Source organism: Coloeus monedula (assembly GCF_965178545.1).
Source record: "Coloeus monedula genome assembly, chromosome: 9".
In the NCBI taxonomy this organism is placed as follows: Eukaryota; Metazoa; Chordata; class Aves; order Passeriformes; family Corvidae; genus Coloeus; species Coloeus monedula.
In genome coordinates, this window is record NC_138789.1 from 25,993,822 (window position 1) to 26,017,738 (window position 23,917).

General features: G+C 40.5%; 1 protein-coding gene across 1 annotated transcript in view; it reads right to left on the reverse strand.

Annotated features, from left to right (window-relative positions):
* Positions 1-3,580: 3,580 nt before the first annotated feature.
* TTC39A (tetratricopeptide repeat domain 39A) overlaps positions 3,581-23,917 on the reverse strand; it is a 34,376-nt gene continuing 14,039 nt past the window's right edge. Inside the window, exons 8-17 of the mRNA XM_082286816.1 lie at positions 18,423-18,531; positions 17,734-17,801; positions 17,545-17,604; positions 16,620-16,781; positions 14,871-14,962; positions 13,770-13,890; positions 11,141-11,252; positions 9,198-9,312; positions 8,416-8,532; positions 3,581-5,458 (exon numbers count right to left, since the gene is read on the reverse strand). Of these exons, the coding sequence (XP_082142942.1) occupies positions 5,338-5,458; positions 8,416-8,532; positions 9,198-9,312; positions 11,141-11,252; positions 13,770-13,890; positions 14,871-14,962; positions 16,620-16,781; positions 17,545-17,604; positions 17,734-17,801; positions 18,423-18,531 (1,077 nt within the window). The 3' untranslated portion in view covers positions 3,581-5,337. The remainder of the gene's footprint in view (positions 5,459-8,415; positions 8,533-9,197; positions 9,313-11,140; positions 11,253-13,769; positions 13,891-14,870; positions 14,963-16,619; positions 16,782-17,544; positions 17,605-17,733; positions 17,802-18,422; positions 18,532-23,917) is intronic.

A 23,917-nucleotide genomic window follows, 5' to 3' on the forward strand; every position in this document is an offset into this window, starting at 1 on the left:
CACAAGCCATAAGAATGAAAGGCAAATCAAATTTTTCACAATTGTATCAGTCATTGGAATAATCTCCCCAGGTAATGTTAGATCTCCCAACACTGGACACTTCTAAGATTCAGCTGGACAGGGTGCACAGCCACCTTGTCCAGCCTCCGCTTTTGGAAAGAAAGGTTGGACCACATGATCCTTGAGGTCCCTTCCAACCTGGTATTGTATCTATGACTGAAATATCAAAACTGTAACTGGCACTGATTTTTGCTTCTAAAAACCTCTGCAGCTGCATAACCTTAGTGGTGGTAACAGCAGTGCTGGGTACTGTGCCCATATAAGATGACATTGAACCTGAGCCACGTAATTCTAGGATCCTCTGGAGTTAACAGCATTGCTTCACTCCCCAGAATGATTTACTGAACTCCACAGAGATACAGTTCCTATTCTACATCTGCGGAGCATAGACAGCTGCAGGCATCTCACACCAGCACCTTCGCCAAAACATCAGGGAAAGCACCACATTCACAAAGCACCAGCTCACCCTGGGACTGCCCCTGTGACAACTGACACCAAGCACAGCCCCGGGGCTCTGGCACTGCAGACACACATCCCACACAGCTCCAACACCAAGGATGATGTTCTTACCTTCACACCTGTGAGCTGCAGGATAAAAGGAATGGAAAGAGGAAAACTGTCCAGAGTATTGGGGTTTCTGCATATCTTCTCTTCCCACCACATCACTGCTGCTCCTATACTTTGCTAAGTATAGAAATATATATATATATATGTATATATATAAAAAACACAAAATAAACTTTTCTTTGCCTTTTTTTTTTTTAATTTAGAATTTTTTAATTGCCCATAAAAAGAGCATGAAGAGGGCTATGACTGCTCCATTTTGTATTTTCTGTAAAACCGTCAAGGAGAGAGAAAGCAAGTAGACTTTATTGCAATGCATAATTCTAAAAAGACATTTTGCCTGTGCTTAGCCAGCAATGAAAGTAAGTAGGTCCTGAGATTTTAAAAAACCACAGAAAATAATGGAGCACAGCCCAGTCCTACAGAAGCATGGCTGAATTTGAGCAAACACTGCAGAATTTACCACAGTGCAATGCAGGTATTAGTTCTGTTGCTAATCATAAATCTTAAGAGACAGGAATTGACTGGGCACGTCCTTAAAAGAAAGTACTTGTGGGGTTTTTTTTAAACACCTGAAGCAAACCTAGATAGCATCTTTAAAAAATACTCTATGATAACAAATCATTCAATTAAAACACTTGTTGGTACACGCTTTGCACGTAATCTGCCACCAAAATGTATTTGCAGAACATAACGAGAAAAGAAGCAAGTTCATTTCTAGTCTGTTCAGGTTTCCCAATCTCATTCATCAGTGACGTTGCCAACCATTACCCATTTTCCTGTAGAGCCGTAAACAACATGACTCACCTCTTTATCTTCTCCTCTTCCTCCCAGAGGGGAAACAGTGTTGAATGCATTGTTTTGGTCATTTCATATACATTTGCTTTGCTGCTGTGTTTTTATGCGTGAGAAGGCAAAGTAACACATCTTGCAGGTGGAACTGGAGGCTGAGTGTTGTATTTAAACTCCTGGGAGTGCTTTTTGCATTCTGGGACTGACCTGTAGGAAAGCCTTGTCTCACACAGAGGAGCATTAGCTGACGTCCCTGTTGGGCCAGAGGCACACAAGCTGTCAGCCTGTGAGCTTTTAGTCTTGGACCCAGGCCACAGATAACAAAAAATACTAAAGCACTGAATACAGCATTTAATGCCAAAACCAGTGTGAAAGGGGAGAAAATGTTTGATATGATCCTGTTCTACGCTGCTGTGTTTCATAAAATATGATTTCCTAAGCCAAGTTTTGAGGTGTAAACAGCCCGAGGCCAGGCACAGTCAGAAGGGGACAGTCCTTAAACCATCCATCCTTGATGGCACATGTGAACTGTTGATTGCAATAGAACTGTGTGTCAGTAAGCAAAGCAGGCTCCCGTGCCACAGGTGGAGTTGAGCAATTATAAGTGTGTGTTTCCAGATCACAGTAGTTCTGTACCATGTTTGTGGCTTCATCAAATTCTCTTCTAGCCATCCAGAAAAGCTGTGACCACATTCAGTTCCAGCCCAGTGTCCTTTGCCCAACAGCTTGTATCTCATCTCATGTTACTTACAGGAGCTGGGAGCTGATGCAGTTGCACCTCATCAGACCTCAGCAGGAGCTGCTGGCTCTTCAGCCCCTCTCTTCCCTCAGTTCAGTGAGAGACCTTGCATGCAGGGATTCCACATAACAGAGCCCATGATAAAAGGGGTGCCCCTTTTACTGCCTTGCCCTTCCTGCCAGCACCACTTTCAGGTGAGAGCATTATCCCATGGGGCACCATGGCCACTGCTGCAGATATCCAGGAAACTGAGAACGAATTTCTCCCCCACCTTGGTTACTGGCAGGAAAACACTTACTAGTGCTAGTTTAAAAAAAAAATGCATTGAAAAAGAAATAAAGTTTGTAGGTTTTATGATAAAGGTCCTACCAAGTGCAGAAAACTTTTCTGCTGTCTGAGTTAGTAATTTTTGTCTTTGGATAACATTTCTGGCTTTGCTGAAGATGGGGAAGAGCTGATTGCAGCAGCTGTTGGCTAAAGCTGGTGCACAGAGTGGGTTTCTCAAGCATTGCTCAGACAGTTCAGTGTTTGAATGCAGAAGGAACTGCTCTTTCTGCAGTTGAGGTGTTGACTATATCCATCTGCAGTAGTACTTCCATTTCCTGAATCTTGGGCCATGCTTCAATCTCTGATGTGCAATTCCATGACAATATCCACTATTTTCTGCTAAGTGAATACCCTGAGGTGAGAACTCACACATTTGTTTTTCCCCTGATTCACTGCATTTGGGACTCCAGACTGAGGAAGCAATTTACTGTCCTGCAGAGCTGCTCCAGGCACCATGCAGAGAAATGGAAAAACCAGCCCAGCATCAACCTTCCAGCCCAGATTGACCCCACGGAGTCTGGATGCCTGCCATGGAGGAGCAGCAAAATGAAGGAACTGATGAGCAGAGTGATGTTGGACAATTCAAAATATAATACACCAAACACTTACACAGTGACAATGTACCAGACCTTCCACTCATCTTTTCCTCAAGTGAATCCATACTGTTACAGTCCATAAATCCTCATTGCATAAGGAAGGTGATTATTTCCTATGGCTTGGGAGCCAAGGAGTCAAACATCACAGTGAACTACAAAGCACTCAGCTGAAGCTGGAGATGAGGTCTACAGTGCAACTGGTGCTGGTGTTTGACTAGAGGAGACTAGGAAAGTCTTAGGAAGGCAATGAAAAGCTTAGGAAAATCTTGGGATTTTCATTGCTGCAAAGCATCAGGGAAGCTGGCTGAGTATCACACAGTACATCCTTTGTGTGATGTATCTAAGATAAGGCAAAACCAAGTTGTGGGTGAAATTTCAAAGACAAGAAATGAATCTACACTCAGAAGGATTGTTCAGTTTCTGCAAAGTACAATTTATGCTAATTTTCACATGGCATTGCTTGCTTAAAAGATGCTAAGGCTGCCAAAATATTTGAAAAGGACACAACTGGAAGAAGAGGCGTTATATGCATGAAGTAGAACAAGAAACTTTTTTTATTCTATACAAAGAATGACTGAATTTTTACACTGAAGTCTTGATGTGCAGCTTGTAAATAGCGTAACTGTTTATACCGAATTTTGTCTGAATTGAGACATTTATCTGAACTGAATTTATCTGAGAAAGTCACTTTAAAAATGTGTTTTCCATCTATCATTTTAACTTGGAAAGACTTTTATAAAGGCTATCTATTTTTAAGACAATGCAAGTTCTCCTTGTTGAGGAACTGGTGGTTCTGTCTCCTTGCATATTAATTTACAGTTATAAAACAATTTCATTTCCTTTGAGGAGGCAAAAGCAGAGCTATAAACTGTCAATTTTCTCTTCTGCTGGGAACAATCACTTTAGAAAGGATATTCACTGTGAGGTACATAGATATGAATCTTCCTGACAAACATCTCCATTGGAGAAAAAGGGCTCTCAGAAGACCTCCCATCTCCACCCATCAGAATGGGTAATGGGGAAGAAGCTCTTTCAAAAGGGAGGTAGAAGTGTGCCCCAAAACCCCAGAGGCATACAGACATGGAGCCAGCCTGGAGAACAGCAAACACAAGTCAAAGCTGTGGTACCACTGACTTCACCAGTTTTGCAGCAAAGCAGGAATTCCATGGCGTTGGAAAGCAGACCAAGCTCATTGCTCTATTCTCAAAGCCCCTTACACAGGAAATCTCCCAAAAGATCAATCAAGAGCAAAAAGATAAAGGGCTCTCCTTTGTGCTGAGGGAGCCTGCTCCAGCCCCGGCTTCCTCCCACAGGGAACATCAGCCTCTTGCAACATGGACATGTCAGCTTGGGAATCCTAAAAACAGCCACTGTAGGAAGGGATGGGCTGTCACAGTAACTCCAGAATCACTCCAGCCACTGCAGTGTTGCCATTTCTTAAATGACCTTCAAGGACTTGTGCTTTAAATTTGACATAAGCTTCAGATCATGTTCATTCTGACAGAAGACATTTCCTAAGAACCTTCCATTGTCAAAGAAGAAGTGATGCAGTTTTATACTGTCACCACCTTTCCCCCTGCAATCCTCAGTAAATTAATTCAGCTGCTACAAGCAGCAGACTTGACAGGAAAACCAAACTAAAGAAAAAGTCAAGGTACTTGCATAAGAGAGACCATTCTTTTCACCAGCAGGTTTCTTACAGAAGCAAAAATGGGGCTGGTAGAAGCTGGTATAGAGAAGCTTTCTGTGCACAACTAGAAACGCCCAGGATCCAGAGCTCCTCCCTGCTGTGAGATTTTCTCACACCATTCCAACTAAGCAGGTACTGGGAAAAAGCAACGCTTTCCTTTTCAACTCCTAGTAGTATGGATCCAAACAAACACTTAGAATTAACTGAGATTAAATCTGGAAATCTTAAAGTTTTGCTGTTTGTTTTTTTTTCAAATGTTCCCCTTTCACTAAGCAAGCTACAACATAATGTTGCGAACACAAGAGAAAGGCACACAACTGAAAAATGAATTACACAGATGTAAGTATTCAAAAAGCCACTGTTGGAAAAACAATATTTTTCAGGGTTATGGTTGGTTTGAGAGATTTTTTGCCATGTTATTACACTAGATTAATGTTTTATGCATCACCTTTGAAATTTTAAGTTATTTGGTTTTTCACTGACTTGAAAGAGAAGGAAAAATAAATCTAAAGTGTTGGTAATTTTCTGCACCAAATTTTGCAACAAACAGAACATCAAAGAAGAAAAAGTTACGACACTGCTGAGGCTCCACAGTGCATTCCATTTTCTGGGGTGGATTTGGCTTGGTGCAGGGCAGCTTGAATTCTGAAATGTGTCCTTGTTTCCATGGAGTAATTCTTGTAGTTTTGTCTGAAACAAAAGAAGATCCACTCTGATGAATATATATATTTTAAACATTTCCAAGTTATCTTTGTATTACTGTTTTAAGCAAAACAACTGTAGACAGCAAAAAAGCCTTTCTTCGCAAGCTCCTTTGTTGCCTACTCTAAAATACAAGGCATGTGTTCCTGGCCAAACAAGGCAGCTCTTTGTTCTTTATTTGTAATTCCACTGTCTGGCAATTACCAGAAAAATATAGCTTAATAAGAAATTGAATCTGATCCACTCAATCAAAATACTGAGTCCATATTAATTATCCGTAACATCCACTTAGTTTACATTCAGAAATTAGAATTTTCCCCCCCTCAAAGTATAACTGACAGATTTGAATACAAATATTTTCAGCATTAAAAAAAAAATCATTTTAATAAGGTAGACTCATTTCAAGAAAGTAAAGGGGGGGGGGGGGGGAAGAGAGAGAGATAGAGAGAGAGAACCTGTCCTGATCCAGAGGAAGGGAACATCCCCATCTCCATCCTATGTTTGCCAACAAATACTGTGTGTAGGAAATGAAGGCAGACAATTTGCTGCTCCAGAGCTTGGAAAGAGAAAGTGGGCACACACCAGATTCCATATCAGCTTTTGAGGAGCAATTCACCATCCCAGGGAAGACTAGCAGGATTTCCACCACACACATCTAGTGCCTGGCTCCGCACTGTCATCTGCCTATAGTTTCCAGTAGCTCTGTCATGCTCTAAAGAGTTACTAGAGCATTCAAAGAATCTGTATTTTCATGGAAAAGCTTATATAAAAAACCAAAAAATTTTCCCCAGGACCACATAGAAAGTGCAGATCCTACTTAGTAGGAATTAGCATGTCAGCTCCTACAGGATGGATACAGAATCCAGATACAAAAGAGGATTAGACCACGCTAATTTTCTTGTAGAAGATATTTGTCATCTTTACAGAAACATAACATTAAGTATTAAACTCTGTGTATCTTAACAGCCTTTCAGTTCGGAATTCATAATTCAAACCAAGCATGGCAGCGTGGTATCTGTCTGTGGCAGTGCCAGTCTCTTGGTGAAAACCAGGAATTCCATGCCCATCCTACACCAGCTTATAATTTTATGTATGCAACACCCAAGAGGCTGACTGAGAAAAGGAGGTGGCAAGGTTCTGCTGGGCGCTGATTTGAAACCCCTTGAAGTTTTTCCTTTAAATTAAATAGATTTTGTCATGCAGAGCCTGTATTTCTCATGAGTACACTGATATTCTTGTTTGTAGTTTACAGTCATACAAATAGAAATATTTCCATGCATGACCAAGCCAAAACTGTTTATCATCTCGTCCCACTCTTTCTCCCAGAGCTGAGGATCCAAGCCAGCAGCAGTATGTGGATTTAGGTCAGGCAAATCAAGCGTCATGCACCAGCCAAGCGCTTGCCTGCGCTCCTGCCAACTGCAAACAGAATTCTGCAGCCCCAACCCCACCAACGCCCTGCTCTCCCTCTCGTGGCTGCTGAGACACTCAGTGTTTGTAGCTGAAAGCTCATAAACACAGAGCATTTTCATGCCACAGGTGGAAATGTAAGAGCTGCACTTTTATTTATGACTGACTGAAACAAGGGGTTTTGTAATGAGGGGGTTTTTTTTGCATGTCACAACAGTGTTCAAGAGTTCTTTGAGCACAGCAAGTCTGAGTAGCAGCTTTCATACACTGGGCAACAGCACATTTTTCAGAGTTGCTGTCTGCTGGTGCACCCCTTTAATCCAAACACCTTCTCCTGAGGGGACCTGAGACACGTTCAGAGCTGCCAGGGAAATGTGCAATGGCCAAGCAGCAACAACAGAAGTTCCAGCTGTAATCAGCAGCTCCAAATCATTCATTTCTAGAGCGCTCCTTAAGAGAGATGTGAACAAAGGAAATGAGGACAGGAGAGGTGTGTTTAGAGGAACATGAAGCCAGTTGAAACACTTTCCACTGCACTTTGCTAATGCAATTTTTGCTGCTCTTAATATCTTCCATGAGTCTACAGAGAACCAGGCTCACAAGCACAGGAGATTAAGGATTGCAATACTTTAATTTTTGTGCTGACAGGCTTTTGCCATAATCTTTGGTAGGCTTGATTTGCTACTCTGACTTGCAGAGTGGCCTGACTTGGACAAAAAACAACATAGAAACTGTGTGTGACCTCTCTGAACCGGGCGCAGGCATCAGTTTTGTAGCTGCTGATGCTTGTGGCAGTGACTCTGCACATCTGGACTCATTCAGGATCCAGGCAGAGGTGAACTACCTTGATGCTGGGATGCTTGAAGAGGGGGAAGAGTTGTTTGGGTTGGATTCCCTCCCTCCCCATCCCTGCCAAAATTTGGCTCAGCAGAGAAGTAAAGGTTCAAACAGATGCAAACCCTGTATTTATTAATTTTATAATAAAGAACACACATGATCAAGCCCAACTTCCCAATAAACCTATTTTGCTAGAAAAATCAATCACACAAAACAGTAAAAGCAGGTGTTTAAGTTGCCTCGATGCAGATGAAACAATACAAAGATACCAAGTGTAACCTGAAGCATTATCTTAAATGTATTTCATCAAGGAAAGAAACAGGCACTGCTGGCCACCAATTTAAGTAATGCTATTTTAGCCATAACACAGAGCTTTGATTTAATTTAATATATCTTTTATATGAATAAGCAAATAGACTACAAAGATTATTACATTTTGTTACACATGGATTATTTCTTATGGAAACTTTTGACATTTAGATTAAGATATTTAAATTTTTTTGGCTCTTTTTGCAAGTCCCAGACTGAACAAATGTAACACCTACCACTGGAAAGGTCCAAACCAAAACTAAGGCATGCACACTCCCACAGGAAAAATGAAATGAGTTTCCACGATATTAATGAAATGCTTCTGCTTCCTGCTAACCAGTAAAACACCAAACTGACCCATCAGACACCAACACAGGCTTTTCACTTACTTTGCCTTTTCCAGAAGTTTTACTGCTTCTTCTCTTCTATCCTGCTCCAGATACAGTATTGCCAGCTCCAGCAAGGCATTTGGAATTAGATAATGGTCATATTTTATCTTCTTCTCACTGCATTGGAAAAGAAATAGCCTAGAGACCTTGAAATGATATATTGTTTCCCTCATTTAACAGGTCCAAACACAAATAACTAGGAGATTAGCTAAGATCAGAAGGAGCTATCAATCTCTATTACAACACTTGTCATGTTCTCTATCTGAAGCTCTCTTCTGGGTTATTAAATGTGTATTTTGCATAAGCATCCTACACAATATGTATAATCTCAGGATTAGAAAATAATGCCTTTATTATCAGGAAAGTGTTAGAAAAGATGACAACATCACGAGCTCTATCCATGTGAGCTGACAAGAAGAGGTGCCATGCACCACATGATGTGCAGAAGTTCCCATTGTAATCATGCTCCCACCTGCAGAGTGCATTTGGCTTCTTGGGTACACCTTCTTCATGACCGGGAAGAGGAAGGGGGCAAAAAAAGTAAGTGGTATCTGAAAAATTTTGTGCACCTACAGTCCCCCCAAAAGGAGAAAATACCTCAATAAAAATTGCATATTTGAAATTCTTCAACACATGGCTAACAACACTGGAAATTAAAATTGAAATACCTTGAAGTAAACACTAAGGATACTGCAGTCCTCTCCCTTCTATTCATATCATGGCTACATCTCCTCTTACTTGAAACTCAAGAGCTCTCCTACATGCCAGGTATGAAAACTTACTTTAAATAGATGTAATTAAAATGGTCTTCTGCTTCTGAGATCTTGCCCAAATGCTTGAGGCATAATCCCTTTAACAGCTTTATCACACACCGGTCATCTGCCAGTAGTTCTGTAGCTGCAGGAGGAAGTAAATGGCACATTTTAGAAACTCTAGAACAGAAGAGACTTTCCTACCTGTAGGGAAACTTTCAAAGGTAAGTGTGAGCACAGTCCATCTACTGAAACACAGAAAAGAACTAGTTGGTGAATTTAATGCAGAGACAAACACACATCAAGCTTTTCAAAAATTGATCAAACTTTGTGCAAAAATTGTTAGGATGTTCTTTCCCTCCCTACTCCCACTGAAAGGCTATTCCACAGTCTTAATGCTCTGACACCTAAAAACTAATTTAGGGTGTCCATTTCGTGAATACTGAAGTCCAATTTACAGTCTCTCCACCCTTTGCCTTTATTGCCCTGTACAACTCTTCTGCTTCCTGACTTGTAGTCTCATAGTCCATTCATGGGCAAGAATTTTGTCAATTCTCTACCTTCATTTGGCTAAATAAAAATATGTGAAACTTTGCTACCTGTACCTCACATCTTACCATTTCTTCTTTGGAGTTTATACTTCTGAGTGCCCAGAGTCTTACCAGCCTCACCTAGTTCTAAGTCCTTATTATCAACACCCTTTCTTCATCAGAAAATTTTGCATAATACATTTCAAAGAAAACTACTGGGTTTTTCATAGCCAATCCACATAGGCAGCTTACTCTTAAAAGTTTACAAGCAAAAATCTTCAGCTTAGTTGCTCATTTCCAATTCATTAAATATGCCTGAAAACAGCAAGTCAGTATTTGGAACAGGCAACACTTTAAATTGTTGGCATGTTTAAAATACATCCCAGTTTTCAATTTCATGTCCTCATAGTGTTCTAGAAACATGAATCGGCTACAAATCCCTGCAAAATGCAGCCTTACCCACAGTTTGCCAACTGAGAAAAAAAATGGAACAGGGAAATACTTCACTTATTTAAGATGATGAAACAAAATGGGTGACAAAGAAGGTGAAATGGTCAAAGGCCTTTTCCTAGGATGTCACCTTCACTGAAAATATTTTCCCATTCTCTTTTTCAATTAATTAAAAATAGATAGTTTTAGCCAGTCTTTCAGGCAACCCTTTCAAATCTTGTGTAACTCACTGCACAGAAGTCCAAGGCCCTAGAAAAGACTGCAATGCAGTGTTTTAGCCTATATTCCTTTATCAACAGGGGCTTGATCCTTTTGCAGGAAGGTTGTATATAAAAGTAATGAGATCAAATATTGGTCAAGGAAAAACTTTGTGAGAAAAGCTGTGCAGACTGCTTGAACTCCCACAGGAACTGGGAAAGACTGACAAGAAATAAACACCAATTCAATTTTCTCATGGATAGTGAATTAAGAGACTGAGAGAAAATGTGGTAGCAGAGCCTGTTTCAGTTAAATCCTATACTGTGCTCATTGACAGGAAGGCCATCCCTTGTGTCCTGGATTTCTGCAGCACACTGGTGACACCAGTCAGCCCAAAGGTCATGTCATAAACTGACAGCACTTTTAAAACAAAAAAACAACTCCTCTCCTATTTATCCTTCAAAATTGGAATATCTGAGGTTAACAAAGCTTCAGGATCCAAGTAATCAAGCCAATGCATATACTGATTTTGATCTAGCAAAATTAACAGTCCTTTAACACATCATAAACCATTCCTAACATACATTTATGGATAGAAAATCACTTGCTATTATTTTAAGTTATTGCTATATTAAAAATAAAAAATATTCCTATCTGCATAAACCATTTATGGTTTCCTTATCTGTGTTCCTCCTGTGATCCAATTAACTTTACTAATGACTGTCTCTCTATTCACAGATAATATCTTTAGCTATTGCCCTGTAAAATAAATGCTTAAACCCTACCACTGGTTACCTGAACTTCTTGCCAATGCTGCTTCTGCTTCATTTAAAGTCTCTAACATGCCTTCTGTTAAGTTGGGACATTTTCCAATTACAGCGTAGCCATTCCAGATATACATCATTTCCTGGGGTCAGGGAGAAATGACAGCATCATTAATTACAGCACTGGATAAATGTAGTTGTCAAATACTTCAGTTTATCTCTGCATGATGAAAAAGTTACAGCTTCCTTAAATAAAGTCAGTTTGTCAAAACATATTTTCATTGCAACTGAAAACTTGTTACACTGGTTTTCAGAACAAATTAGCCCTGGAAGACACCTCAAGAGTCACTTACTGCACACAATGCAAAGGACATTGCTTGAACAGAATGCAAACACAATCTCACTTATAGAAGAAGGCAAGCACCAACAAAACAGACTTAAAACATTGATAGCACATGGATAATTGCCCCTTCATTAAGGTCTCCCCTCGTTTTTCAGCTCTATCCCAGCCAAGGCAGTAACACTCATCAATAAATGTGAGGTACTGCTTCCACAGAAAAAGTATGAAATCTCAGGACAGCAGGACAAACCCTTAAAACTTTAAGCCAAGCTTCAAACAAACTGACAGAATTTTAAATCTGAACTGTAAACCTCTTACATTCCTCAGGTTTGTACAACGTTCCCAAAGAAAGTAACTTCTTTATTATTCAACTGTCCTTAGAGTAAATTTTATTAAAACTATTGGCTGAATTCCTATTTGCTCTCGGGGTTCTTTGAGTGTATCACCAAATGCCCATTGCTACTACCAATCACAAAGTGAAAGATGAAAATATTACAACTGGCCTCCATGACATGTTATTTAATCATAAAATCACAGAATATCCTGAGTTGGAAGGGACCCACCAGGATCATTGAGTCCAGCTCCTGGTCTTGCCCAAGAGCACCCCAAGAATCCCACCCTGTGCCTGAGAGCGTTATCTAAACACTTGAGCTCTGTCAGGCTGGTGCTGTGACCATTCCCTGGGGAGCCTGTTCAGTGCCCAACCACCCTTTGGGTGAAGAACCTTTACCTAATACCAAACCTAAACCTTCCCTGACACAGCTTCATGTCATTCTCTCAGGTCCTGTCACTGACCACCAGAGAGAAGAGATCAGTGTCTGATGTATTTATTCTATTTATTTACTTGACCTTGTCTGCGTGTGATAATTTAAAGCATTTGGATAAAATTTTTATATAGAATAACTGAATTGTGGAACTAGGGCACAAAAAGCTGTCAGGCTAGAATAGCTGAAACAGCATGTTAACCCCAGTCGCTGTTGCTTTCACCATCTGGTCTCTGTTGATTGGAAAACCTGTGCTGAGCTTACTGTACCTAGTGCAGATTCATTAACACGGTTTTCAAACAGAAGTGTTCGAACCACATTTATTCAAGGCTAAATCTCTGAGCTAAGACTTGCTTGAGGACTCACTCCTTCCAGCAAGTCTCCTGATAATGAAAAGAAAAATCCTGGAGATGAGATTCTGCCCCCAGTTCCACATCCATAAAGTGCTTTTATCTGTTCAGCTGCGGCATCTGCTGCCTTGGAAACGCAACTGCACAGCAGCCAAGGACGCGGTGCCCGGCCAGAGAGCTCCTGGTACAGAAACCTGCTCTGTCAAAATCCCATTAGGATAGCCCAGCCAAACCCCAGGTGTGAACACTCCTTCCTCTCTGAAGCCTGAAAGGAACATCAAAGTAACCTAATTATTTTTCTCACTTCACTCTTATTAGTGGAACATGGCCCCTGGTGAATACCCACACTCTGCTGTAACAACTATTTCTTCAAGAGGCAGAGCATCACATACCCTTGGTGGGCTGGGGAGTGGTCTCCAAGGGGCTCTCCTTGTTCTGGCATTTTCTTAAAGAGTATTTACTAATTATCCATCTCTTTCTTAAAAGCACAACAGCTCAAAGTGCTGCAAGTGTTAACACCACTGCACTTGGCAAATCCCTGGACTCAAAACCCTTTTATGTTCTCTTTTACATGTTCTTTGTGGACAGATTTTTGTAACTGCACCATGAATGGTGCATGCAGCTGCCCACAGGGAACAGGCCAGCATTACAGCGGAAAAAAAACTAAACAAAAAACCCCAAGAGTCGCAATGGTTTCCTGGAAAGGCCAAAGGAGTCGGTTGTTTCATCCCAGCACCCGTGAGCTGCTCTGGAGAGCAGCAAACTGCAATCAATCAGGTGCACGTTAAACAGCTCCTTACATGTAGTCCCCAATCCTTTCATTGTTTCCTTGACACCACTCCTCCTTGTACCTTAAAGTCCTCTGTTAGCAAATGACACGACAGAAGAGACCCAGGGCAAAGTTCCTCCAAAGGGAACCAAAAGAAAGCTGTTGGGAGCACGCTACTCTATAGCTGGAATAATGAGTTACACATGCAACACATTTACGTGTCACAAACAACTGGCTGAGTTCCCTGTGGCTGGTGCATGCCCCAGTTTTACAGCATTCCTCACATTCATTTGGCTTTGCTTTGGGAACATTCCAGTCTCCTGCAGAGGTTTTACCTTAGAAACAAGGAAAGATGTTTTATTCCAATTACCTCGGGTTTATTTCTCTAAATTACAAAAATGTTGAAAAGGGAATGTATGTGGATATTTCTGACTTACCAAAGGTGGGACAGGCAAAGGAACAGGGTTTGAAGAAAGATACCGTCGTGCTTTCCGAATTGCAAACTTCTCTGTGGGCAGAGATTTCCCTGCAATTTTCAGTTTCAGACTGGGAACAATCCTGAAAGTTTAAAGGAAAACGTAAGGAATTTTACCCCTGTGAACCTCTGGGATGAAGACATTCAAACTAAAAAAAAAAAAAAAATCAAAACAAGGAGAACTTAAAAAAGCTGTTACACACTGGGCTATTGCTACCTTGGGGAAGCTGAGCCATACATACTCACAAAAGCTGTCTTTATGCAGGGCACGTTTATCTCTAGGCTTCCTCTTTAATCAAGCAGGAGGAGAGGGACTCTTCCCCACTGAAAGATTAAATTAGATGATGCACCTGACTTATAAAGGGCTCATCTCTCTTCACAGACTAAGAAAGAGGCAAACTAGCTTTTGTCTTCCCGTTCTCCCAAAGACTAAAACTATTCACTTCATAATGGATTCCAAATTCAGTGAAATCTGTTTATAATGATTACAAAAGACAGAGAAAACTTGAAAAGTATCATGTAATCACATTTTAAAAAATTAGATTTCATACAAAAATTGTAAACCCTAAAGTTACCAAATTTTCTTTGTTCCAGCAGGCTGAAACATTACATTAACACGTGAGGTTATCTCACTTTTTTATAATTTATAATTATAAATTATAATGCATAGATTCACTTGCATATTTAATTATTTCTTACTTCTCTGAGACTCAGAACCCAAGAATCAAATTGTGCTGATGTTCCCACTAAGGAAGAACACATCTTGCAGCTCAATCCATTGAAGGCTTTCACATCTTACATTCCATTTTGATTAAAGGAAGCAACTGAAAAAGAATGTATTACATGGAACAGCAGCAGCCACTGTATGGCCAGGAGAAACCCGCTGTCTGAACTCAGGGTCCACTTTAGCCTAAAGGATGTTTAGCTCTGCAATTTCCTACCAATCCAACCCTATTTGCACAAATCTTCAAATCTGCATGATGAATAGCTTTGCCTCTCTTCCCCCAACACTGTGACATGAAGAGATAGTAACCTGTTGTAACAGTGAGTTTGTAAATTTTACCTAAATAATTCAGCTTCACTGTCTCCAAAAGGACTGCAGTCATCTGGTCCAAACATACTGAGATAAGCAGCTTTCATGTAAATGTAAGTAGCCTGTAAATGCAATGAAGAATATCTATACAGAAAAATGAACTTACAGCATCACCTTTATTCATATAAAGCGCAAAACAGCAACATAAAGGGAAGAAGTTCCTGCCTTTGTTCACAGTCTTACAAAAATTTAAGAGAGAAGTATTTTAGAAAGTGAGTACAGAATATTGTTTTTAAATCATATGTCTTTGTTTAGTATGTATGTAGTATGATGTTCACATCATCATGTCTTTGTTTAGTATGTATCAGCTTATAGTTTGTATCCAAATTCCAAGAACAAATCTCATGCTTGCTTAAAGTAAGTTTTTAATACTGTTAGGAACACATGCTAGAAAACCCAAGATAAGGTCATGCTCAGAGAAAAAAAACTAGTATTATACAGTCTCTGTGTCCCATCACGACTTGGCGACATATCCCAAAGAGTAGGTTCTAGAAAACAGTCACTCCCTGGAGTTCAGGAGAGCAGACTTTGCCCTCCTCAGGGATCTGTATGGTAGAGTACCATGAGATAAAGCCCTGGAGGGAAGAGGGGCCCATGAAATCTCATTAATATTCAAGGCTCACCTCCTCTAAGCCCAGGAGCAATGCGTCCCAAAAAAAGAGGAAGTCAGCCAAAGACTCCTGGAGGCCCATGTGGGTGACAAAGGAGATCCTGGACAAACTCAAGACACAAAAAGGTAACCTACAGAGGGTGAAGGGAAGGGCAGGTAGCCTGAGAGGAATACAGAGAAATTGTCTGAGCAGCCAGGGATCAGGTTAGGAAAGCTAAAGCACTGATGTCTGGCCAGGGATGGCAAGAGCCATAAGAAAAGACTCTATTGGTATGTTGGTGATAAAAGCAAGACGAGAGAAATGTGGGCCCTCTCTGGAAGAAAACAGGAGACTGGGTTACCCAGGATCTGGAGAAGGCTGAAGCACCCCGACTTTTTTCCTCAGCCTTCACCACCAAGTGCCCCAGCCTCCCTGCCCAAGTCACAGAAGCCGAAGGTAGAGAATGAGAGATGAACTGCCCAGTGCAGGAGAAGTCTGGGTTCAAGACCATCTAATGAACCTGAAGGTGCACAAGTTCATGTACCCCGAGGTACATGGTGAATAAAGTTGCTAAGCCACTGCCCATCATATCTGAGAAGTCAAGTCAGACCAAGGAAATTCCCACTGACTGGAATAGGGGAAACATAACCCCCATTTTTAAAAAGGCAGAAAGGGAAGACAAAGGGAGGAAAGCTACCAGGGTTCTGGACTGAAGAACTTCTCCCTTCCAGATGCACAGGGATGAGCACCACTTCTAATTGTATTTATTACCCTGGAGGCACCACCGTGGCTAACCTCGCTCACCACCAGAAGAGCTTTTATCCATAGCATAATTAAAGAAATGGCAACTTACACCATTAGTTGCAACATTTGATGACACAACCAGTCAACACACAGCATCTAGAACAAGTTACTCTTCATCTACCGGTTGGGCCCAAAAGATTTCTGCTTGCCCACCAAGATTCAGATTTGAATGCCTGCAATTCACATTGTTCTGTAGCAGCCACAGCAGGCCAGGTTTATACTACTTTATAGGCTGTACTTTCAAAGCTACAGAAAGTCAACTCAATTAGATTGAAAGTTAATAGATACTATAGGGCCTCCTGCCCTCCTGTTCTGCTGAACTTACCTTTGACCAAGTGTTTTCTTTGCTCAGCAGGTCTGCGTAGAAAAAAGCCATCTTCCACTGGCGCTTGTAGGTGAAGCACCACATCAGCTCCCAGTAGCACATGTGATGGAATTGCTTCCAGTACTGCTGAGCTTCGCAGCATTCCTCATACCTGTTGACTGCCTGCACACAGAGATTTCCAAACACTGCCTTAGTCACGTGTAAGTGCACAGACAGCGATGCTGTAACACACATCGGGGCTCCAGGATCTGCCTGCATGGCCCCTGCAACTTCCAAATTATTGACAGCCCAGTGTTTCCCAAAATCACATCTGTTGGCTTTGCACAAGAGGCTCTTGGCTACACAGTCATCCTGGTGTTAGCAAGTTTACCCTGCCACAGAGCTCCCCACTCCTGAAAGTTTTGTTCTAAGCATAATCAAAATGAATGTTTGTGTCTAGGGAAATTAAGAAACTGAAGGCAGAGGACAGATGCTCAGCTGACATTTATTGCTGTGCTTCCACAGATGTCAAGGGAGATACTGCCCTGCACACCAGATGATACTCTGTCTCACAGTATTTTGGACATGTATTCTTAATAATTTTTCAAGTCTTTTATGGCTCTCTACTCACAGTGAAGGCAAAGGATTATCAATGGGTCTCATTAAAGACACATCTTGCTTCAGGATAGGAAAAACAATGAGAAAACTGTGTCATCAATACTGCTGGGCTAGATTATCACCAGAACTTGAGAGGGGTAGGAAAATGAGCTGGAGAAACAAGTTAGTCAAAATAGTTTACGAAATTCCTATTTGTAATTCAATAAACTACAAATTACATATAGGCCAAATCCAGAGGAAGCATTAGCCAAAAAGGAAATACCAATCCTGGAGGAATTTTTCCAAAGCCTTTGAAATTTACTTTCTCAAGAGCAAAATGATTACTTACCGCATCAATATTACCCTTTAGTGTTTCTATCCTGCCTGCAAAAAACAGGAATATGGCTCCCTGTAATAAATAATAATAAAAATACAAGTATTCTATAACAGTTTTCAATCTGACCATACAGTATAGATCTTTGTTTTTTGGCAAGAAAACATTAAATGAACACACCAAATAAGTTAAGATTCATTTTACCTTTGGATAGCGCGCCAAATAAGGCTTAAGTAGTCTTTCTGCCTCCTCAACGTTTCCTTTTCCTGTCCCTAGAATGTGTAAAAATGCAAGTGATAAAAATAGTTAGAAAACAAAGGGAAAAAAAAAAAAGAACAGGAACACAAGGTACTAATTATCCATCCTCAATTGGCCAATATGTTGGCTCCTCTCTCCACTAAGTAAGGCATAAATACAGGTTGGTGCTGCACTAAGGCAGCAGCAGGAAGCCCTGACAACATTGTGCTTCCTGACTTGAAAACTCAGGCACAAACACATTTTGTAGAATGATTTAGCAGAAGGTAACACAGAAGTAAATGTTAGCAGGAAGCTGTTACCTCCCCAAAAAAGTCCAATGTCAACAAAGCATTTATCACTTACAGCCATTATTTTAACCTCCCCAATAATGTGCTTGGCTAAAACAGATTTAGTTCTCACAACCTTCTTGGCCATCCCCATTATCTGCCTTCTTATGTGTTAAACAAACCTCCATCTTGAATATTAAAACACACTCTTCAGTTATGATCACGACTGAAAAACACCCCACAAACAAGTTACATTTAATCTGGTTACAAACAAACATTTCACCAATAAATAGGTGATGGAATAATCTTTTTCCCCCTTGTGTCCCACAAGAACTAACCAAATCCAAGAGTAATTATAAACAATCTTACCTAACACAAAGGTCATGAAAGTATGATAGCAAAGCAACAGCATGGTACACAGCACCGACCTAAAGCTGTATGATGATGCTCCTTCTTGAAGCTGCAGCAGACCATGCTCCTGTGCAAACAGAGGTAGGGGTTCAAGGTGTTGGAAAAACCAGGGCTGTGTTTTGCCGGCTTAACTTCTGCAGTGTCAGCTACAGATTGCTCACCAAATTCCCCAAAAGGCACACAAATTCCCCAAAAGGCACTGACTGCTTACAGAGCAATCAAAGATAAAAATGCATATATTAATTTATCTAATAGTTTTTCATGGAGTTACTGCTTAGCCTGGAAAACACCTGGCGACAGAGCAGCAAACTGGGATGTATTACATGGTTAACATAAGAAAATGAGAAACAACTTATCACCATGATCTAAGTGCTGCTAAACAGCATTCCAGAAACAAAACACAGGGTTTTGAAAAGCAAGACAAAACCCACACATCACCATTGTACAGTGTATTCTTGTTTGCTGTGGTTCACTGCATAGAAGAGTTTGAGGTATCAAGAAAATAAAATTTTCAACGAGCAGAGCAAAAGATGTCAGGGGAAAAAACCATTTTAAAGTATATGAAGAACAAAAGGAGCTTTCAATGATGTTGGCCCACTACCATCAGTGGAAAAACATGATGAAAAGAAGAGTATTCGTGTTCCCTTTGGGAAGAACTACAGCAATCAAGTATAACACTGTGTTCATATTCAATGACAGCATGATGGATAACCAACTTTAAGGATTCAAGTTCCTGAGGCAAGAGCATTTATCAGCCCACTCTAGGATTAGTTCCACGATATCAACAGCAAGAATATAAATATGCAAATGTATCAAACAAGAGATCTGCCTACTTGTAAATATGCACAGTAAGACATTCACTGTGTGCTGGGACAAAATCTGTTTAAAAGTTACTCCACCACTGCACTGGAAAGTCACTGGAACATGATGTATGCGACTACAAGGACACTCTTTCAAACCAGCTACACTATAAATAGGAACTCTGAGGGATGTCTATCAGAGGCACCAGGAAAGGTATCAGGGAGAGCCCTCAGAGCGTGATCCCAACGCAGATTTACACATTTTGTGTGTCCTTGTTGACTGAGGGGTGTTACACCACCACACCTTTATTGCTTAGTGTGTAAACACTGAAGTCTGTAATCATATTCTCATTTCCCCTGGACATCTATTTTTCACTTAAAAAGTGCAGTTAATTGTTTTCACATAAATATGGGGGGCGGTTGTGATTTTGCTTCTCTTTGGTTTTATTTTTAAAACTCAATGTATTACATTAATTACTGCTACAAGGAAAAATATTACTCATATTTGCAGACCAATTATTATAACATCTAGCTCGGAAAAAATAATGAAAATACTGACTTGCATGTCACTACAGAAGAAATTAAAAGATAGTAAAGTCATTACTGAAAATCAGTGACTTAATGGAAATCAAATACTTAGCAAAATAAAACCAGCTTCATTTTCTGCTGAGAGCAAAAGTTTTGATACAAATAAGTAACAAAATATGATATATCCAGCTTCTTCAAACTGTCCAGATGAAACCCACAAATACTTGGACCTTTTAAAAAGTAGCACTTCAAGGTAGAAATAAGACAAAGCATCCTGAGGAATTAATTTTGGCAAAAAAAAATTCCATAGTATATTTCCAACATACATTTTTTGAAGTGAGAAATCTTCAGGCTTGATATTTCATTGAGCCCTTACTGACACTAGACCTTACAGCATTTGGTATCTTCCATACAATATAAAAACATATATAAAATGAATGTGAATAGCACTAAGAATGATTCAAACAGATTTTGTCATATAAAATAATGTAACCTTTTGTCAAGTTGATCTCAATTATGTTTTAGTTTCAAAAGTATATTTTATATACTGTATATACTGCATATTTTATACAGCCAAACACAAAGTTATAATCTCTATGGACAAGGAATGAACCCACTCCCACCTTGCATGGGACTGCATCCTGGATAGCTGTAGCTGGATTAAGAATATTGCCCATTCATCAGAAGAGGGCTTCAAATCTGACACCTTTAATTCTCAATTCTTGAACTGAGTAATTACACAGGCATGAGAAGCTCACTGAGCAAGTTAGTTCACTCTATGGAATGTCCATAAGCCTATCTAGTCCAACAGAGGTATTAAAGAGTGTTTACTTTTCACTCTGCCACCTGAATATCCCAAACTTTCTATATTAAAGTAATAACAATCAGTAGACACAGCCTAAATTAAAGAAATCTAGAAGTAGTTGCTATTAGTATTACAACACTTGCTTGTACAAAACACTGCAGCAAAGCTGCTTCTCCTCAAAAAAACCTCTTGCAAACTGCTTCTCTTACAATGGGATACCCAGAAAATAGGAATATGAAGGGTGTCACTGGGAATCATGTTTTACATCTCACACTCCCTAGCTGGCCGACTGAGTCTCCCTCTGCCTGGCGAGGCAGAGATGCTCCTCCAAGGAGCAATTTGGCACAGCAGCCTGGGTCAGCCACATGAATCACCTTTTCAAGCACCACCCTTTCTCCACAAGGAGCCTACATGAATTAGCCAACAAACCCCATCAACCAAGGGAGTGCCGGGAGCTGGGCAATGTAATGCTCACTGGGATCAGACTGAGGATCTGGGAACCAAATCACAAGCAGCTACTTGAGCCTAAGGAGTAACTCTGCAAACAAATTGCACTCACTTAGGGACTGGCACCAGTGAGCACATTATATTTAATTGTCAGGACACACCTTCTAACCATAAATTACCCATAACTATCTCCCACACCTATGTCACAACTGATATAAGCAATCCCAGAACACCAGGAATGAGCTTCCAAACAAAGTCTATTACAGGGCATATTGTGACAATATAAAACAGACGTCAAGGTAATAAGTGTTTGTAATTTTTCCAGAATTACATTTTTGTAATTTCTCTAAATTGATGCTAACACACTTCAGTTTTACTTCCCCACAAAATATAAACTACTCTGAAGGACATAGAACACAGAGTAGGGAGCAATAACGCTTCCTAGAAACAGACATGATCCAGTGTGGCAACTCTCAGCAATCTGTGCAAGTTCCTCATGACATCCCACAATCTAATTCCCAAGACTGTCACTACATTATATCAGTATCTCATTGATTCAATTCTCGTTCCAAGACATCCAGTGCTCTGTCACTCAGGTCTCCCCATGTGAGCAGCGGGGATTCACACAGCAGTTGCAGGACAAACAAGGACAATGCTCAAAAACATTATCAGACAACACTGAGACTGGTTCATATTTATTTCAGCTGTTATTGACTAAAATCCATCAACTTTCCCGAAGCAAAAGCTCTTGCATGTTATTTTTAAACCATTCTTTTAATTAGGGATCTTGACAATGAAAGCAAAGCAAGGTCATTGTTCATGTCTCATGGCTTGATCACATTGCTGCAGGTTTAGCAAGGAGGATGGATACTACCAACAGTTTCACAGAGAACTGACTAGCTAAGCTGATAGACAGGGCACTTGAATGTATCCCATGGAATAGTATTAAATTTAAACTTCATTTAAAATCTGAAGAGACTAAAATGCAATTCAAAAGAGATACTTAGTGAGAAACTGGAATTCAATTTATTAGAAATTGATACATCAAGAATATTCTTCAGCTCAGTTGCTTTGGGAAAAATGTCCTCCCACATAAAAAAAGTATAATTTGAAACAAATTGGTTCTGACAGTTTTCCTGCCTTCTCCTGAAATCATGCTGTCATCTGACCCCCTGACGAATTGCACTTAACATATGGTAGGCTCACGTCACACTGTTCTACAGTTTAGCAGCACAGCACTTGTAATCATCTATAAAATAAGCACAAGAGTAAATATTAGCCTGAGACCTGGCAGAGGAGCCAGTGAGGAGGGTTCAGGCTTCCAGGGAGACAGTGCAAGGAATCTCCTGCTCTCACGTCACAGGTTAGTCACAGTTAAACACCAGAGTGCAGATGGTACACACACTCCACCTACTGCCCAGTGAGGCTGCTGTGCTCCCCAGCACAGAGCACCTGACAGACACCTCTGCCCACAAGGCACTTTTCACAAAATTGGGCAAAACTGCACTGAACTTCACTGCCCAAATGCGGGGCCTGTGCTACTAAACACAAATAAGCCCATTTTTTGACTAATGATGCAAGGGAAAGGAGCTTAAACAGTGCGAAGGCCACAGCTGGCACATCTTGGACTGGAAGGGAACAAACATGGCCTCAGGCTACTTTTCATATTTTCTTGATCTTATCCCACCTACTATTTTGAGACTCCAGACTGCTGTTAAGTTGATCATGATGTCCACAGTGCCCGCAAATGGCTTAGGAAGTAATGGAGCTTTGGGCATGTCCTCCATTTGCTGTTCCACATGACATGACTCTGAGACAAGGAAAGTCCCCAGGGGCAAACCTGCTGGTTTTGAGGCAGGTTGCTATCGTGGAAGATCACACAATGCAATTTTATATCCACTTTTAATAAACACATGACCCACACCAAAATCAAGCTGTCCTGCAGTGCACTGTAGCTCTCCCAGGTAATCTGTAAACAGCTCGAGGCACTAACCACGACTCTGCTGCACAACCTGGTGCTCCGAGTGAGCATTTAAAGGAAAAGACTGAAGCATCAAGCACAGGTGTATGAAAAACTCTTTTCTTCTGGATAAGTGCAGCACATGACACACAAACTTTCATCTCCTCCTCTGTCACTGTTTCTTCCACCTTCTAGACTCTTCTCTCCTGTCTTGTTGCAAGCTTTGGAAAACCACCACTGGAAAGGATGGCACATGCAATTGCAATTTTGTTTTTGGCTTTAGGCACCTGACTTGCAAATGCTAAATGCAGAAAGACTTTTTTAGGATGTTAAAATAAATGGCCACCAATGAACTTTGATCAACATGTTTAAAAAACTCCTTTGCATGGTGTGCAAACAACAGGGTTTTCCTCAAATTTATGGTAATCTTGGTCATGCTTCTGTGAGTTATTAAGGAACTGCAATAGAAGCTGACTCATCAACTCAAATATCAGCCCACTCACAGCCATGCAAGAAATCCCAGGGCCAAAAGAAACTCAATTAGAGGGACAATTTCCATCTGCTGTAGTAAGATGAGTGCTCACCAAAGTATTCTCAGAACTCTGCTAGTATGCGAATTGCCCTTACATTTCTAAGAGAATATTTTGCTTTAGATGATCTTTTGTTGAAACTGACAGGTAGAACTATTTGATTTTTGCCTTTACTGCTTGTGAAATAGCTCCTGGTCAGCTCCTGGAAATTTCCAAATTGTAATCCACACTCTGATCCTTGCTTTTAAATAAGACATTTTATTTTCAGATAAAAGATCCTTCCTGTAAATCAATGAAATGGTGATGACAGTCATTCCCCTGCCATGTAAGGCTTCAGCTCTGAAAAAAAGGCACCTCTCTCCTTAAAACTTGTTTTGTAAATA